This window comes from Neolamprologus multifasciatus, chromosome 4, assembly GCF_963576455.1.
Source record: "Neolamprologus multifasciatus chromosome 4, fNeoMul1.2, whole genome shotgun sequence".
NCBI lineage: Eukaryota > Metazoa > Chordata > Actinopteri > Cichliformes > Cichlidae > Neolamprologus > Neolamprologus multifasciatus.
Genome location: NC_140442.1, coordinates 18,640,513 through 18,660,222, shown reverse-complemented (window position 1 = coordinate 18,660,222; position 19,710 = coordinate 18,640,513). Strand labels below are relative to the sequence as shown.

Genomic DNA, 19,710 nt, shown 5'->3' with positions numbered 1-19,710 from the left:
AGTGATGCTGCTATCAGCTGGATCAGACAGGCTGAAGGAAAAGGGCTGGAGTGGGTTGCTTACATTTCTGCTCCGAGTGGAAGTGATAAATATTATTCTACATCTGTCCAGAATCGCTTCACCATTTCCAGAGACAACAATGTGGATCAAGTGTATCTGCACATGAGCAGCTTGACAACTGAAGATTCTGCCATTTATTTTTGTGCTCGAACGCCACAGTGTTACAGGAAGCCACAGAGCTGTACACAAAACACTGCAGATGTCACTTTGTGACACTTTGTGAGTGTGACTGATGGTTAGAATCCATTTTATATCAGTTGTTAACTGACCTTAACCCTTAATATGAAATGTTTTCCTGGATTATCATAGTTATGCATAATTATTATTTTGTTATTATTGTAGTTAATAAGTATGATTTACAAAATTTATTTTTCATCTTGAATTTTTTTTGTTTGGTATTGTTCTAGTTCTTAGTTACTAGTTCTTAGTTACTAGTTCCTGTTACTTGTACTTCTGTGTTTCCTTTCGTGTCCTGTTTGTCTTGGTCTTGCCTCTGTGTGTCCTCCGCAGCATCCCCTGTGTTAGTTATTTGTGACTCCCTTTGAAGCCAGTCTTGTCTCCATGTTTATTTGTCTGTCTGTTTCCCGAGTCATGTCTCTGTCTGTCTCTGACTCTCTCTGTGTAATTCTGTTTGTGTCTCACTTGTTTTGATTTCCTGTGTTATTTACAGTGGGGCAAAAAAGTATTTAGTCAGCCACCGATTGTGCAAGTTCCCCCACTTAAAATGATGACAGAGGTCAGTAATTTGCACCAGAGGTACACTTCAACTGTGAGAGACAGAATGTGAAAAAAAAATTCCATGAATTCACATGGTAGGATTTGTAAAGAATTTATTCGTAAATCAGGGTGGAAAATAAGTATTTGGTCAATAACAAAAATACAACTCAATACTTTGTAACATAACCTTTGTTGGCAATAACAGAGGTCAAACGTTTACTATAGGTCTTTACCAGGTTTGCACACACAGTAGCTGGTATTTTGGCCCATTCCTCCATGCAGATCTTCTCAAGAGCAGTGATGTTTTGGGGCTGTCGCCGAGCAACACGGACTTTCAACTCCCGCCACAGATTTTCTATGGGGTTGAGGTCTGGAGACTGGCTAGGCCACTCCAGGACTTTCAAATGCTTCTTACGGAGCCACTCCTTTGTTGCCCGGGCGGTGTGTTTTGGATCATTGTCATGTTGGAAGACCCAGCCTCGTTTCATCTTCAAAGTTCTCACTGATGGAAGGAGGTTTTGGCTCAAAATCTCACGATACTTGGCCCCATTCATTCTGTCCTTAACACGGATCAGTCGTCCTGTCCCCTTGGCAGAAAAACAGCCCCATAGCATGATGTTTCCACACCCATGCTTCACAGTAGGTATGGTGTTCTTGGGATGCAACTCAGTATTCTTCTTCCTCCAAACACGACGAGTTGAGTTTATACCAAAAAGTTCTACTTTGGTTTCATCTGACCACATGACATTCTCCCAATCCTCTGCTGTATCATCCATGTGCTCTCTGGCAAACTTCAGACGGGTCTGGACATGCACTGGCTTCAGCAGCGGAACACGTCTGGCACTGCGGGATTTGATTCCCTGCCGTTGTAGTGTGTTACTGATGGTGACCTTTGTTACTTTGGTCCCAGCTCTCTGCAGGTCATTCACCAGGTCCCCCCGTGTGGTTCTGGGATCTTTGCTCACCGTTCTCATGATCATTTTGACCCCACGGGATGAGATCTTGCGTGGAGCCCCAGATCGAGGGAGATTATCAGTGGTCTTGTATGTCTTCCATTTTCTGATGATTGCTCCCACAGTTGATTTTTTCACACCAAGCTGCTTGCCTATTGTAGATTCACTCTTCCCAGTCTGGTGCAGGTCTACAATTCTTTTCCTGGTGTCCTTCGAAAGCTCTTTGGTCTTGGCCATGGCGGAGTTTGGAGTCTGACTGGTTGAGGCTGTGGACAGGTGTCTTTTATACAGATGATGAGGTCAAACAGGTGCCATTCATACAGGTAACGAGTGGGGGACAGAAAAGCTTCTTACAGAAGACGTTACAGGTCTGTGAGAGCCAGGGATTTTCCTTGTTTGAGGTGACCAAATACTTATTTTCCACCCTGATTTATGAATAAATTCTTTACAAATCCTACCATGTGAATTCATGGATTTTTTTTTTCACATTCTGTCTCTCACAGTTGAAGTGTACCTCTGGTGCAAATTACTGACCTCTGTCATCATTTTAAGTGGGGGAACTTGCACAATCGGTGGCTGACTAAATACTTTTTTGCCCCACTGTAGATAGTTATTGTCTGATGTGCTTTGTGTTCAGCTTTGCACCACATGTCTCCTTATGTCTACTTTGCTCCAGCTGTGTTCCCATGTTTCTCTACTTCTAATAACCGTCCTGTTGTGTCCATCTTCGCTTGTTTCTTGTCACAGTGTACATTCATGCTCCTGTGTTCATATGCCCAGTCATGACCCTGTAGTTTGTATTTTGTATCCTGTTTGCTTGCCTTTAGTTTTACCTCCTGCTGCCTCTGCATCTGCAATCTTGGGTCCTCCTTCACCACACCCTGACACAGGCAGGCAGTGTTGGAGAGTAATGGAATACATGTACCGCCGTTACGTATTTAAAATACAAAATATGATTAACTGTATTCCATTACAGTTACCGTTTAAAAGGGTTGTATTCAGAATACAGTTACTTTGTTGAAATAAATGGATTCCTGTTTCATATATTAGGCTTTGCCCTCTCTATTTTTAGTCCTAAAGAATGTAGCCTCATGGGCAGTGTAGTCCGTGCTGCAGGGAGAATGGACTGCCATACCCGTTATGTGTCTGTGAGCGAGGGAGGGAGAAAAAGGAGAGTGGAAAAGTATGAGTTGTCACCGAGCAGAAACGGGAGACGGAAGCATGTAAATATAGAGCCCGTTCTCACTCCCGAGGCGTAACATGCCAACGTTTTGTCACGTATGGTTCTTATGGTACGCGGCGGGTTATGGCTGAAATCCAGTGCAATGACGCTCCCGCGGTAATAGACGTTCCAGCCCTGTATTCCAGCAGGGAATTCTATTCCAGAATAGTTTTCTATACAAGATCACTGCAAAAAGTGCAGCCTTACCTAATGTCCACCCTGCTGTTACTCATTTTATATTAAGATTTTAAAAGTTGGTATTGGTATGGCGAGTAGTTTCAGTACTCATGTAGTTGTAAAAAGCATGATAATATATTAAGTAATTCAGAAAACATTACTCTCATTGAGTAACGTAACAGATACGTTTCAAAATACCTTTTGGGGCAGGTAATCTGTAATCTGTAGTGGAAAACATTTTAAAAGTTACCTTTCCAACACTGCAGACAGGCTCCTGGTAAAGGAGTGGATTGCTTACTATATATAGTGGACTGTGTGAACAGTCCCCCATACTCATCCATGAATTCATTTAAAAAAAACAGAAAAACACAAAACATAGTTTTCAAATGAAATTTTTCTAATATTTCATTAATTTATTGCTTCAATCTAGCATCATACTGTGGTTGAAGTTTATCTATTAGATAGTCTCTTCCAATGCAATTAATGATGAGAAAGTAAAAGAAATGTACATGTGTGGATTCATTCCAGATGGTTCTCATGTTTCCTGACATTTCCAAACAAATAACATAGAGACATGTTGGGTGGCCAAAAGCGTAACATACTGACAATTTGTCACATGGTGTAATTTGTTACACTTTGAGATGAGAACATGTGTAAAACTATAGAGCTAACTTTGTGTGCAAGTCCAAAGTATTTGGACAGAGAAAATGTTTTTTTCCAATTTTGGTTCTGTACATTAGCATAATGAATCTTAAATAAAACAACTCAGATGCAGTTGAAGTGCAGACTTTCAGCTTTAATTCAGACGGCTGAACAAAAAGATTGCATAAAACTGTGAGGAACTAAAGCATTTTGTAACACAATCCCTTTATTTCAGGGGCTCAAAAGTAATCGGACAAATAAAATTACTGCAAATAAAATGTTCATTTCTAAAACTTGGTTATAAACACTTTGCTGGCAATGACAGCCTGAAGTCTGTGGCTCATGGACATCAGCAGATGCTGGCTTTCAGTTGCTGTTTGTTTGTGTGCCTTTCTGCCCAAAGCTTAGTCTTCAACAAGTGAAATGCATCCTCCCATCCATCCCATCACACTGCCTCCACAGTGTTTTACAGATGATGTGTTATGCTTTGACTCATGAACTGCTCCATGTCTTCTCCATACTTTTTTCTTACCATGATTCTGGTAGAAGTTGATCTTGGTTTCATCCAATCAAAAAATATTTTCCAGAACTTTGTTTGGCCTTTTTAACGCACTTCTTACTTATGTTAAGAAGTGTGTTAACACAATGCTTAATTAGTAACGACATAACAAAGAAACTGTCCACACCTGACCATTAAATAGCTTTCAGTCAAATTACTTTTGGTCCCTTTATTTATTTTTAGTTTTTTCTTTGCCTGTCCTGTCTGGCAGTGTAGCAATGAGAATTGTTGTCTGAAGGCCAAAAAATGCTCAAGGGATAAGGAGAAGTGTCTTGCTATCTGCCTGACGTCTCAAGGTGCCTGGGAGCTCCAGTCTTCATCCAACTAACTCACAATACCTAACTGTGTGTGGAATAAAGTATGACACACATATATGATGCTAACCTTCAAATTCACACACAAGTCACAAGTCACACAAAAAGTGATATTGATATTACTAAAGGAATATTGTTAGTACAGGTGATCAATACTAAAACATACTTAAACACACTGTTTAAGTTTTTAAGTGTTTTATAAAACATTGTCTTTTAATTATTAATAAAGTACCCAATAAAATAAACTGTATTGGTTAAAAAGATATGTCTTCATTGAAATCATTGTCTGGGCATAAATAATCAAAACACTACACATGGAGATTGCACCGTAAAATAATGTGGAACACTAGAGGGCATACGATGACAAGTTTCTCACATCTGCCAGTATGCAGAGAAACAATGAAACAGGTTTTCAACAGGTATACTGGCACTGACTGTGTAATCATGATTTTGTTTTGTTTGTCACACTGCATGAGACTGTATTTCATTAATGTGATAGCTTACAAAGCTTGCTTCAACTGCATTTAACTTACACAAACAGGCAAATTCAACCTGACCAAAAATCCCCACCCACTCTGCCTACACAGCATAAATATCTCTCATTCACGTCACCATTTACAGTTGAAGTCTGAACCAGGTTATGACCATGGCCATTTTACAGAGTTTGCTCCTTTTGACTTTTATTTCAGGTGAGTGAAGTCTGTATCAATATAGGAAAAGAATATTATTATAATTTGGATTTTAGCTCATTCCCTCTAAACTCTTTATCTCTTTTAGCTGCTCGCTGTCAGTCTCTCACCTCATCAGAGCCAGTGGTCAGCAGACCAGAACAATCAGTCACTCTGTCCTGTAGAGTTCAAGGACTCTCTCTGGCTTGGTTGCACTGGATTCGTCAAAAACCTGGGAAAGGACTGGAGTGGATCGGACGCATTGATGGCGGGACTGGCACAATATTTGCCCAAAGTCTCCAAGGCCAGTTTTCCATCACCAAAGACACTTCCCAAAATCATGTGAATTTAGTGGTGAACAGCCTCAAACAGGAAGATTCTGCAGTTTATTACTGTGCACGGGAGCCACAGTGAAATAAGAGACTGAAAGGCCCTGCAAAAACTGTGTGTGTGAGAAGCACTGAACCATGTCAAGCTTAGAAGATAAATAGTGACAGACAAAAACTACATAAAAAATAACAATCTGAAAATGTTTTAAATTTAAGTTCCTAGATATTAAATTAACACTTAAAAAATAACAACTGCAGCATTGTTTTGAAAAATGAGTTATGTTTTGCCTATTGTCAGTCCTCGTAAATATAAATGAATTGATAATTTAAAAAAAAATATGAAATAAACATCTAACTAAATTGGTAGTAGCAAATAGTAAACAGCCATAAAAGCCAAAGGCAGGTATACTGTTCACTCATTACAGTTTACCAGTCAATCACAGGAATAACACAGAAAGACAGACAATTATGTGTAATTCTGAATGGCCAGTTTAGAATTACACATTGATGTAACTCATTCATGTCTTTAGGGTGCAGAAGGAAGCGGGAGTGCAGAGATAACACATGTAGGCATGAGGGAAACACATAAACTCTGCAGAGAAAGGTCAGCCAGTTGGTTAGAAACCAGGACTTCTTTTTTGGCACTGCATCAACAGGTTCTTGAAACCTGAACTTAGACTAATACTGAATATAGAGATACTACTAAAACATTATTATTAAAAAAATATCAGTATATTAAAGAGTTCATTTATCACTACAATTTAAAGATGGAAATATCTGCATAATATCTGTAAGTATTACTCAGTTCTTATCAAATGATTCAATATTTAAAGTAATGTGAGTCTCATTTCGTTGCCCTGTACCTGTGCATGTGCAATGACAATAAAGTTGAATTCTATTCTATTCTATTCTATTCTATTCTATTCTATTAAACTGTATTGGACAGTATTCAATATTGACTCTTCCAATCTAGTTTGATTTTAATAAGTTATATGCTTAGACTCCATATAATGGATCCACACAGTTCAATTTAAAGTCCCCAGTTGAATTGAATATTATGATAATAACTCTTTTAATTATTATTCTGTTTAGAATCAACATAAACAAACTAATAGCAAGAAGTACTAATTCATTTAGTTGATAAGCTTCTATACTGCTTTATTGAAGTGTTTATTTTCTCACTGTGAGGAGGAGTCTCTGCAAATATTGATCTGGCTGTCTTTATGTAGTGGCAAAGTGAAGATGAACCAAACCCAGACAGACAAGAACTGTCCAGTATCACTTGTATATCATGTATAATACTTATCAAGCTTCAGTGATTCCTGGTAAACGCAGTTCTGCATTCTTCTGTTTTCATACTTAGGATATTTGGCTCGTTTACAATCATATTTTCCTTCCAGGTGTTTGCAGTCACACAAACTGACTTGTACATATGCAGGAAAATAAGATGATGATGCTGATGTCAGCGAGATCTAACAGGCTGAATGAAAAAGGCTGGAATGAGTGGCTCACATTTCTGCTCTAGGTAGAAGCAAAACATATTAGTCCGTATTTGTCCAGAATTACTCCACCTTTTCAGAGACAACAATGTGGATCAAGTGTATCTTTACATTAACAGGTTAAAGCAGTATATTACTGTACTGAAATGCCACAGATATCCAGGAAGCTACAGAGCTGTAGACAAAACTCTGCGGAGATTGCTGTAATACTAACTGACAGGAAATTCTGCAAAGCAACTGTTGGTTTTTAAAAACCGTCATTGCACATGTTCTCGTCCTTGTGTTTATCCTGCATAATGTAAAAAAAAAAAAAAAGAGCAAAAAACATAGTTTGATCAACCCTCATAAGAGACCAAAGTTTGATAACAAAGTTCTTGTTTCCTGACCCTTGACTGGCAAAAGAAAAAATAAATAAATTAAAAATATCCATTAATTTGACAGTTATTACTTTTTACTGTTTATTACTCAGAATATAATGTTTGATCAATCCACTGATGCCCATATAAGTGTCCTACAGGAAGCAATGGGTCAATAGAGTTTCTCATTGTGATAGCCAAGGAGCATGAAGAGCTGTATAAAACCCTGAGGAAAACCAAACCCTCATCCAATATCTAGACCTGAACAAATACATATTAAAATATTTTTGTTAGTTCACTAAGGATTTGCCAAAAGTTAATAATAAGACTGATATTTCAAGTTAATCAGATGTTTAGAGTGATTATTGTACAAATATATTATAACGTAAATTTGTGAGACTGATTCAGAAATCTAATTAGGTGGGAGCAATAAAAAGGGCAAAAAAATCAAGTTTTGAATGGATTATTTATTTTAATAATTGAAGGAGAAGCCAATGCAAAATAGTTTTCACAGTGTGAAAAGTATTTGTTGACTGGTACCACTGTCCTGACACTTTTTGGTGAAATCTGAAGTTAATACTGTGATAACAGAATAATAGCAGAGTGTCCTTTTAATGGGCACCTCCTTATCTGTGACATTTCATTAAAACGAAAATAAAAATACATATTGTAACACAATCACTACTAACAAACAACGAATAACTGACAAATTCAGAGAGGAGAAGGTTAATGGACATACAAACTCTTTCATTGACATCATCATCACAATAATAATTCACTTTCACTTTAAGGGACACAGTCTATATGCCGTCATTTAAAGAAAATGTGTGTAACAATATGCAAATAAGGTTGTTTTTCTTTTTTGGAGGGGGGGTCTTTGTTTTAAAGGGAGTGTGTAGCTGTGTGTCAGTGAGAGGACACACAAGTGTACATCATTCAGGTGTAATCATGATGATGATGTTGACGCTGATGCTGCTGCTGGCTGCTGGACACCCTAAATATAATAGCAATGCAAAAAATTCAGATCAACAACAAAGATCGTTTTGATTTCTGTCTCCACAGGTGTGTACAGTATTGATCTCCTCCAACCAGATTCAAGTATTGTGCAGCCTGGACAGACTTTAACCATCATCTGTCAGGTCTCTGGTTATTCTTTGACTGATAACAGCTATGCAACAGGATGGGTCAGGCAACGTGAAGGAAAACCAATGGATTGGATTTTTCATCAGTGGGGTGGAGGAGATTTTTACAAAAATTATGCTTTAAAGAACAGGTTCAGCTACAGCAGAGACACTTCTGCCAGAACAGCAACAATAACAGGACAGAATCTGCAGACGGAGGACACAGCTGTTTATTACTGTGTGCGTCGCTCCACAGTGATGAAAACCACTAACAGACCTGGACAAACACTGAGTAAATGGGAATATAACAGTGATAAAAATGTGATCATTAGATCATCAAAAAGTTTGGACACACCTTCTGATTTAATGACTTTTTTTTCATTATTTTTACTACTTTCAAATATTTGAAGCAAGATATATGGAATTATGTAGCAAATAAAAAAAATGATAATAACTCTAAATATGTCTTATACCCTTGACAGCCCTACTTGGCAACTGTTAGAATTCATATTATGGCAAGAACCAATCAGCTAAGTAGAGTCCATCATTACTTTAACCTCCTAGGACCTGGCGTCCACATGTGTGGACATCACATTTTGGGTTATTTAGACCAAAATACTCAATTTTGCTCTACAAGGGCCTGATATCCACATACGAGGACATTATACTGATACTGTTCTATCAAAATTTTAAACAAATATCCTCATATGTGGCCCTTATTTTTCTTAAAAACAAAAATAAGGTAAAAAAAAAAAAATCTGGTAATTCTTTGTTTTTACATTCATTGGGTCCCAATATGCCCAAATATCAAAGAGAAATTAAAAATGCATGTCGTGGAAGAGTTCGGGTCATAGGAGGTTAAGAGCTGCAGCTCAGTCATTCTGGAAAATTGCAATGTGTCTGTGCAGTTTCAAAAACCAAAAATATTACAATGAAACTGGCTCACATGAGGACCGCCCCAGGAAAGGAAGACCAAGAGTCACCTCTGTTGCTGTCACCAGCCTCAGAAATCGCAAATTAATAGCACCTCAGATTACAGCCCAGATTAACCCAGATTAACCCCAATCCAGAATGGAATTCCAGCAGTGATAACTATTAGGGCAGGATATAAGAATATCATTAGTAATTTTTAATAAAGCTATTTCAGTGCTGTAGTTTAGTCTGTAAGCAGATTGGAATTTATTGAAGTTGTTATTTCCATCAACAAGCTGAAGAAGCTGACGAGCAATAGCTCTCTCAAGGATTTTGGAAATAAAGGGGAGTTTGGAAACTGGCCTATAATTATTTCAAACAGAGGGATCTAAGGGTTTTTTTTTTCCAGTAGAGGAAAAATACTGTCTTTTTAAAGTAATCTGGAATGCACCCGGATGAATAGGAAGGATTGACAATAGAGAGAAGCAGGGGGAGATGGCAGGGTGAGCCTCTTTAATGAATTTAGGAGGGATCTCTGTTGGGCAGGGTGAAGTGTACACGTATGAGACTACATCTAAAAGATCTGCTGAAGAAGTTAGTTTAAACTCAGACAACAGAACTGTTTGAGAGACTTGGGGTGGTTGAAATTGTACAGATTTGAACTGTGACTTGATACTGTTGATCTCGTCAGTGAAGAAATCTAAAACCTTTTCACAGTCATTAGAAGCCAGGGGAGTGAAAGCATGTTAAGGAGGATTAAGAAGTTTGCTGATGGTCAACTTTGGAATCTTTTTGATTGCTAATGAAACTAGCAAAATAAGATGTCACCAACCTTTGAACAACTAGTTTATTTGGTTTGTATGACATGCAATTATAATTTAAATAAGAAAATGTTAAAAAGCATTGAAGAATCCAGGCCTTTAGATAATCAGGGGAAAAAGTCATAGTATCACTAAATGCTTGTAGTGTTCAATTTTGCTTCATTTTTACAAATGTATTCTTGGAATCAGGCACTGTATCATCAAGTCCCTCATTTCAATCGACATTGTGTTTCTTACCAAAAAAACACTATAAGTATTATGCGTGTAATTTAAAATTATATTTATAATCAGTAAAACCGCAGTCTCAGCATGTAAGCCTAACCTCCACCTGCAATTTAAATACATTTTAATACATTATTTATTTTGATGCTTTAAGGTGGAGCCAATGCAAATATTGATCCTTCCATCTGTATTTAATTCACAACAAAGTGCAGATGACTAAACCATACAGACAACAACAACAACTTTTCAATATGATTTCATCTACATGTATACTGCTTATCCTGCTATTAGTGATACCTGGTAACCACCACAGTTTTGCACACTTCTGTATTCATGCTTAGTTTTATTTTTTGGCTCATTTATGATCATATTTATTTTCTTCTAGCTGTTTGTAGTCAGACTCTTACCGAGTCTGAACCAGTGGTAAAACGGCCTGGAAAATCTCACAAGCTGACCTGTATATATGCAGGAATATCAGATGGTGATGCTGATATCAGCTGGATCAGACAGGCTGAAGGAAAAGGGCTGGAGTGGGTTGCTCACATTTCTGCTCCGGGTGGAAGCAATAAATATTATTCCACATCTGTCCAGAATCGCTTCACCATTTCCAGAGACAACAATGTGGATCAAGTGTATCTGCACATGAGCAGCTTGACAACTGAAGATTCTGCCATTTATTACTGTGCTCGAAAGCCACAGTGTTACAGGAAGCCACAGAGCTGCACACAAAACACTGCAGATGTCACTTTAACACTGATGGTTAGAATATTTAGAGCTATCATTAAACTCAACATGAATACATGCCATGATACACATTTTCTTTTGTTTGTTTATTTATTTATTATATTATTTATTTTGTTGTTTTTTGATAAAAGTCGTGGAAAATCTTTTTTTTTATTTTTTCAGTTTGTACAACACATGGTCATTAGTCTTTCAGTGATACAGCTTCTAAAAAAAGACAGTGCAGTGGTTTTATCATAAATTAGCCTCTTTGGAAATGTCCCATGTTCTTTAAAGCAGCGGTCCTCAACCCCCGGGCCTCAGACCGGTACCGGTCCGTGAGTCATTTGGTACCGGGCCGCGAGAGTTGAGGCTCAGGTGTGAAATGTATGGTTTTCAGGGTTTTTATCGGTTTTCAGCGTTATTTTGTTATCGTTTTTATCGTTAACTCGGTTCTCCTGGGTCTTTTCACGTGTGTTATGAATAAATCTTCTTTTTTTCGGTACAGGTACTAGTTTTATTTTGTTGTATTTATGCACGACACCTTAAAGGCTGGTCCATGAAAATATTGTCGGGCATAAACTGGTCCATGGCGCAAAAAAGGTTGGGGACCACTGGTTTAAAGAGCTAGTTCCTTTTGTTTGTATGACATGCAATTATAATGTTAAAAAGCAGAGAAAAATCAAGGACATTAGATTATCCAGAGAAAAAAGACAGACACACCCTGTGTGCATTGAAAAGTCAAGCAGCTTAGATAATGCATGAGATCCTAATCATAAAAACAGGCAAATGGTTTCTTCTCCTCTTAATTAATGAATAAAAGCATGCTGGTTTTTTGTCGTGTTAAAACATGTCATAATATCACTTGTTGCTTGTCCAACTGTGCTTGATTTTTACAAGTTATGTACTAGAAATCAGACACTAGATCTACCCATTTTAATTGACTGTGTATATCTTGTTTAACAGACCCCCTAAATAGAATCACCTACTTTAAATTCTTATTTATAATCAGCAAAACTGCACTTTTAGCCATTAGGTCTAACTTCCTCAGCTGATGAACTGCAATTTCAATACATGTTAATACATTATTTAATTTGACACTTTAAGGAGGAGTCAATGCAAATATTGATCCTTCCATCTTTATTTAGTTCCCAGCAAAGTGAAGACGACTAAAACTGACAGACAGCAACTTTTCAATATGATTTTATCTACATCTATAACCCTTTTCCTGCTATCAGTGATTCCTGGTAACTACCATAGATCTGCATTCTTCTGTATTTATGCTTAAGTTCATGTTTGGCTCATTTCTGATCACACATGTTTTCTTCCAGCTGTTTGCAGTCAGACAGTCACTGAGTCTGAACCGGTGGTAAAACGCCCTGGAGATTCTCACAAGCTGACCTGTACATATGCAGGAATATCAGATAGTGATGCTGCTATCAGCTGGATCAGACAGGCTGAAGGAAAAGGGTTGGAGTGGGTATCCTTCATTTCTGCTCCGAGTGGGAGCACTAAGACTTATTCCACATCTGTCCAGAATCGCTTCACCATTTCCAGAGACAACAATGTGGATCAAGTGTATCTGCACATGAGCAGCTTGACAACTGAAGATTCTGCCATTTATTTTTGTGCTCGAACGCCACAGTGTTACAGGAAGCCACAGAGCTGTACACAAAACACTGCAGATGTCACTTTGTGACACTTTGTGAGTGTGACTGATGGTTAGAATCCACTTTATATCAGTTGTTAACTGACCTTAAACCCTTAATATGAAATGTTTTCCTGGATTTTCATAGTTATGCATAATTATTATTTTGTTATTATTGTAGTATGATTTACAAAATTTCTTTTTCATCTTGAATTTTTTTTGTTTGGTATTGTTCTAGTTCTTAGTTACTAGTTCTTAGTTACTAGTTCCTGTTACTTGTTCATGTTCTGTGTTTCCTTTCGTGTCCTGTTTGTCTTGGTCTTGCCTCTGTGTGTCCTCCGCAGCATCCCCTGTGTTAGTTATTTGTGACTCCCTTTGAAGCCAGTCTTGTCTCCATGTTTATTTGTCTGTCTGTTTCCCGAGTCATGTCTCTGTCTGTGTCTGACTCTCTCTGTGTAATTCTGTTCGTGTCTCACTGGTTTTGATTTCGTGTCTTATTTTGATAGTAGTTTGTATTTTGTATCCTGTTTGCTTGCCTTTAGTTTTACCTCCTGCTGCCTCTGCATCTGCAATCTTGGGTACTCCTTCACCACACCCTGACACAGGGAGGCAGTGTTGGGGAGTAACGGAATACATGTACCGCCGTTACGCATTTAAAATACAAAATATGAGTAACTGTATTCCATTACAGTTACAGTTTAAAGTGACTTTTGACTCAGTGAGTCCAACTATTTTTTCTCTACAACAGCACCCTGTACTTGTAGAGTTTCTGTCCCCAATTCTTTTTTTTTTTTATTGTATATGTTGCCTCTTGAAAGCATAATATATCTTCCCACTGCTTCACTGATGACATCCAGTTGCCAGTCAAACTGAAAAGCAGAGATCCACAGGAGCCTGTGCTGTGGATGAAGATTAGGCTCCTCAGTTTTAGTCAAAGATGTTTATGGTATAATTGACTGGTAGAAGTGTCCAACTGTATGTCACCCCTAAAGAATCTTTTCTGAAACTCTGAGTTATATGATTTTTTATTGTCATGCTTCTGCACAAAATCTGGGCATGATTTTTGTTCTAACTCCTGCAAAAGGGATTGTAAAAAGTCATTCTTGCTTTATCACTTCCTACCTGGATTACTGTACTTTACTTTAGTATTGAACAAAAACTTACAGAACCTCTAATTTAGTGTAGAACAATCATCTGTGTGTTGCCTGAAGTTCATATTGAATGAGCTACCACTTTTGTGTCTGTCTTAGCTTATTCACATCATATCAAAAATTAATTTGATGTAGAGATCTCTTCTACACAGCAAATTCAAAAGTGTTAAATGTTTTGGTGTTAGTAGTCTTAGAGTTAATTTTACTCTAAGTAGAGTCACATGCTTTTAATGTAACTCTGAGGTGTAAAATGATAGTAGTTAAAATCGAGTGTTAAAAATGAGTGTTTCTATTTCAAATCTGGAGGTGTTACAATGGAAACATTAACTCTTGACCTCTTAACTCTGAACTCCTACAGGGGCTATGACACCAATAGAGTAAATTCACAGACTCCGCCCCCAGCACGGCTCCGATCGAAGCTGAAGTGAAGCCGTTTCAGAACATTTTGCTCTACATATTTGAGTTGTTTGCCATGCTTGGTAAGTCATTTTTTCAAAGATTGTTTCAATTATTATTATTAGCTTTTACTTCTGTGGCTCTTTGGAGTTGAGACAAAGCTGTGTGAAAGGCATTAGCCATGTTGCTCGCTGATAGCACCGCTCGCTGTTTTAGCTAGCTGAAAGGTATTGTTTTCGGCAAATACCACAGCCTTGAAAAAAAGCTTGCATGTGAATTTTCGGTTAAATTTTTTGGTCAAATACACCTAAAACAATGTCTAGAATGTGAAATGTTGGTATAATGGTGCTACTTGAAGCCTGAAAACGATCTCCCATAAAAAACGAGCAAACAGCAGTAGCAGATGTCCTGACTGGGTTCTACGTTAGCATTTAGATCCCTCCAGAGTTTTGTGCACACGGTTTTACATTTAGTTCAGTACTACCTGTTGCCTGTGTCCTTATCTTTTGGGAAAATACTTTACACAAGTAATGTCTCAAAAAGGATTCCCTTTTTTTTTTTTTTTTTTTTTTTTTTACTGTGCTGCAATTGATTTGTGCCATTAATTAGTGTCAACTAATTTTTATTCAATCTCCACATAGGATATGCTTGTGAAGATGGAATATGGGGGAGAGCAGAAGTGCGTTGAAGTTCCACAAAGTGATGAATGAAGGACATGCATATTGTATTTTGTATTTATTGAAATAAGTGATGAGAATGCTGTTATTTGCATTTACCAGCTCACCTATGTCAGACCTTTTGATAAACGAAATTCTAATGAAAGTGAGAACATGTACACTGTTACATCTTTCAGAAAATGTTTTGAAATTGTGGTGCACGGTTCAGAATAAATGTTTTTCAAAAACCATTGCATCTTTTTAGTAAATGTTTATTTCCAAAAGAAATTTCTAGAAGTTCAGAACAGTAAAATTCCCGCTTTTTAGAATTAATTAGAAGATAACTCTTACGTAGTTAAACTAAAATACTCTTTGAGAGTTAATATATAAACTCTTAACACCAAGTGTTAAATTATCAACTCCAGAGAGATTTGGTGTTTAACACTAAATCAGAGTTAACATACCAACTCTCCAAAAAGAGTTAAATTAACACTCTCTGGTGTGGACCCATATAGACACTTTAAAAGTGTTGAAATCAAATCTGACAGTGTTAATTTGGACATGCTGGATTTGCTGTGTAGCATCTTTCTATAGTGATGGTCTGGTGACTGGCCTTGTTTTCTGGTTTCCTTTCTTTTAGGTAATTAGTGGGTGGAGCTCAACCTCTTATAGATGTGGCACACCTGAGCAGGCCAGGATCAGGTGCACAATAAAGCAGATTTGCCAGAGCATCTGGTGGTTCCTCTCCTTTGTATGCTTGGCTATGAAAGCATTTAGTTTTTGTGTTTTGCACATGCTCACTCTTGCATCCTCTGTGCATTCAGCCATTGCATGCATTTTAGTTTCTTTATGTTATTACACTAAAGTATGTAACAGCCTCTCTTATTGTTTGTACCAGAAGAATTAAGTCTTCATTGTTAGCAAATTAGGCAGTGAATAGAGTGACAAAGGAGTACTACTACTACTATTTTAATTATGATAAACAGCATTTTAATTTTTCTGTCTTGCACCTACAGTCATGCTAATTTCATTGTCATGGTAATGACTAAAATCTCTCCTATTTTCATATTTATTTCTAAGAAAGCATGAAAACAAAATTGAATTTTAAATTGATTTCAAAAAGCATTTTTGCTGAAATATAGAAATGTTTGAAATGATGTGAGGTACAAAATGTAAAACAGACTTAAACTTGTATTTAATTAATTTCTAGCTCAAATCAAACATTATAATGTGGTTTAAATTTGTGTGGACTCTAAACATGTTGAGAAAATGATTAATTCTAACTGAGTTCTTCCAGTGAGGAGGAGTTAATGCAAAACAGCAATGTCTTTCATGTGTACTTATCTGACAGCAGAAAGGATGACAGAGAGCAGTGGACTCACACTTTAACAATATGGACTTCAGGGCAGGACTGCTGCTTTTAACTGTGTTCTTGGCAGGTGAAGATTTTTCACTTAGATAGATAGATCAGATATAAATATTTTGCTGCAGTAGGACCTCCTGTTATAGTAAATGACCACTTTTCTTTGTTCTTTTTTTAATCCGACAGGTGTTGAAAGTCAGACTATAACACAGTCTGAATCAGTGGTTAAAGGGCCAGCAGAATCCCACAGACTGACCTGTACAGGCTCCAACATTGAATTCAGCAGCTACTGGATGGCCTGGATCAGACAGGCTCCTGGAAAAGGACTGGAGTGGATTGCAATCATCGAATATGACAGTGATAGAATCTATTATTCTCAGTCAGTTCAGGGCAGGTTTACCATCTCCAGAGACAACAGCAAAGAGCAGCTGTATCTGCAGATGAACAGCCTGAAGACTGAAGATACTGCTGTTTATTATTGTGCTCGACGACCACAGTGACTGGAGCTGGTTGAATGGCTGTACAAAATCCACCATAATGTATGTTCATTAAAAATACAACTTAAGACTATTCTCTTATACCACAGAGACAATGCTTGTATAATTTTGTTGTTAAAATCATTGCCAGGAAGAGAAAGAAACACAAATTTTGGTATTCTGAACGAAAAGTAGTGCTTATCAGAACATTGGAGGACAGTCAGTGTCACATCTGTCCATGACTTTTGAATTAGGCCATTTTGTCTATTTTAAGAAAAGAAAAAACAAAAACAAAGGAGAAACCCTGATTTTTATGATCATTTCTTAACTTTGATCACTCTTTAGCTTTCAGTTACTCCTTGTGTCATTAATTCATACTGTCCAGTATTCCCCTACTTCTAATGCCAAGTCACACCCTCCTTAACCCTTCAGTCATACTGCAAGCTGCACCCATACAAATGTGCAAAATGTCTTCATCTGTATCACTTCAGGAGGTGAGCGCGAGGAAGAGAAACTCAGCTTTGAATATCTGCTTATTCACTGTCAACTAAACTCTGTGTCTGTTTCAGCTGCTTGTGATCACACTGACTCTTCTGTTATCAAAATTATTAAAACCATTTGTATAGAATGAAGAAATATAACTGTTGATATTAAACCATATTCACTAAATAGGTCTGTTTTTATAACACAAATGTAGGTTTTGACTGACAAACACACGACTCATCCTGTCCTGTACTTTTCTTTGTTAATGCCAGTGCATATCCTTCTGATTCCCCCCATTCTGCAAATTGTCACCATCACAAAAGTGAAAATTATCTTAATTTTTAGTATCTTTTTGCTGGGAGGAAGAGAAGAAGCTAAATGTATTATTCCCGACTGTGAACAACAAGTTTTATTGGGAAAATGCGTTAAATTTCTTTAATTCGTTTTAAAAGGACCTCTCTGAGAAAGTACAGTAGGCTACAAAAAATGTATCTAAAGAAAGTTAGAAACAGCTGAGAACCAAAGTCATTGACATCTGTCAGTCTGCGAATGGTTACGAAGCAATTTCTCAGGCTTTGGGACTCCAGGGAACCACATTCAGAGCCATTATCCAAAAATGGAGAAAAGCTGTATATAGCCTCCCAGGAGTGGTCAGCAAAAAATGACTCATTCAGGAGATCACAAAAGATCCCAGAACAACATCTAAAGACTGCACGTCCAACTTGTGTCAGGTATGGCCCGTATTCATCATTCAACAAAGAGAAATAGTCTCTGCAAAAGTGACATCCATTGGAGAGTTACAATTAAGTAGTCATTTAAAAACTGGATTTTGTATTTACATGGGTTTTCTTTGTCTTATATAAAAATTTGCTTCAGATTCAGAAACATGTAATTAAGACAAATACCAAATAATAATAATAATAAATTACGAAGGGGCAAATAGTTTAACATATGTATCCTCACTTCAATTTAACGGACAGCTCATGACATAACTGTAGCTTTAATGTGCTAGTTGTAACCACAGTGATTCAAACCATCAACAGATGCAAACCCAGTAGCATCACATCAAACAATATATCAACGTAAACAGTTTGATTGTTTATATTTCTTGGATCTGGAAAAACAATCACAAATTAACAAGGAACTCAGTACATATAGTACTATATAGTCAACATTAGCCACCTTGGATTCTATCAGGATTCTTACCAGTCCAGTGCTCACAATTAAAAAAAATAAAGAAAAATATTAGGCTGAATGGCGTTTGTATTTTCCCTTACCAATCTCTGGGAGGGTTCTCGCTGAGTGCTACCAGGTTCCTCTAACATCCAAAGACATGCTAAAGGTTATAAGTGACCATGTGAGTCCCATGACAGACTGGCAGCCTGTCCAGTGTGTGCCCGGGTTCTGTTCTCACGACATTTAATCGTTTATTTGTTATTTACTTAGTTAGTTATTTAAGGAAAATAAATAAATATCTCAAAATGCTTTGCATGAGACAATATAACTCTGTTCTAGATATAACAGATTTACTAAATTGAAAACTGCAACAATACATTACATTCAAAACAAATTATCTATATACTGCTGACACCTTAAATGGATCAAAATATAATATATTCAAGAATATGCAAATGATAGTTACTTAAAAGGGAGTAATATGTCTGCAATGTCTGCGTGTTAGTCAGAAGACAGATCAGCTCCAAAGATTTCCTCTTCAACATCAGTCATGTTAGCTCTGATACTGCTGCTGGCTGCTGGATCATGTGAGGAGCTTTTAGTGAATTCACTCGTATAAATATATTAGAAATGCTTAGTTATCACATGAATGATGGAGATAATGTTAATTTCTGTTTCCACAGGTGTGTACAGTATTGATCTCATCCAGCCAGAATCAAGGTCTGTGCAACCTGGACAGTCTTTGACCATCACCTGCCAGGTTTCTGGTTATTCTATGACTGATAACACCTATGGAACAGGTTGGATCAGACAGCGTGAAGGTAAAGCAATGGATTGGATTTTTCATCAGTGGGGAACTAGTGGTCTTCGCCAAAATGATGCTTTAAAGAACACGTTCAGCTACAGCAGAGACACTTCTGCCAGAACAGCAACAATAACAGGACAGAATCTGCAGACCGAGGACACAGCTGTTTATTACTGTGTGCGTATTAGTAACATAGTGATCCAAAACACCAAGAGACCTGCACAAATACTCACAAACATGCACAACAAACATGGTGTAAATTAG

At 37.3% G+C, this 19,710-nt stretch overlaps 1 protein-coding gene across 7 annotated transcripts in view; it reads left to right on the top strand.

The window, feature by feature from the left end:
• LOC146520260 (uncharacterized) overlaps positions 1-19,710 on the top strand; it is a 160,044-nt gene that overhangs the window by 66,992 nt on the left and 73,342 nt on the right. The window contains exons 1-2 of one of the 7 annotated variants that reach the window (XM_085157705.1): positions 12,476-12,539; positions 12,624-12,936. The exons of 5 other annotated variants lie outside the window; for them this stretch is intronic. In XM_085157705.1, the coding sequence (XP_085013831.1) occupies positions 12,491-12,539; positions 12,624-12,936 (362 nt within the window). In that variant the 5' untranslated portion in view covers positions 12,476-12,490. Of the gene's footprint in view, positions 1-12,475; positions 12,540-12,623; positions 12,937-19,156; positions 19,229-19,324; positions 19,634-19,710 lie in introns of those variants that run through there. One more of the 7 variants, XM_085157708.1, reaches the window with a different exon arrangement.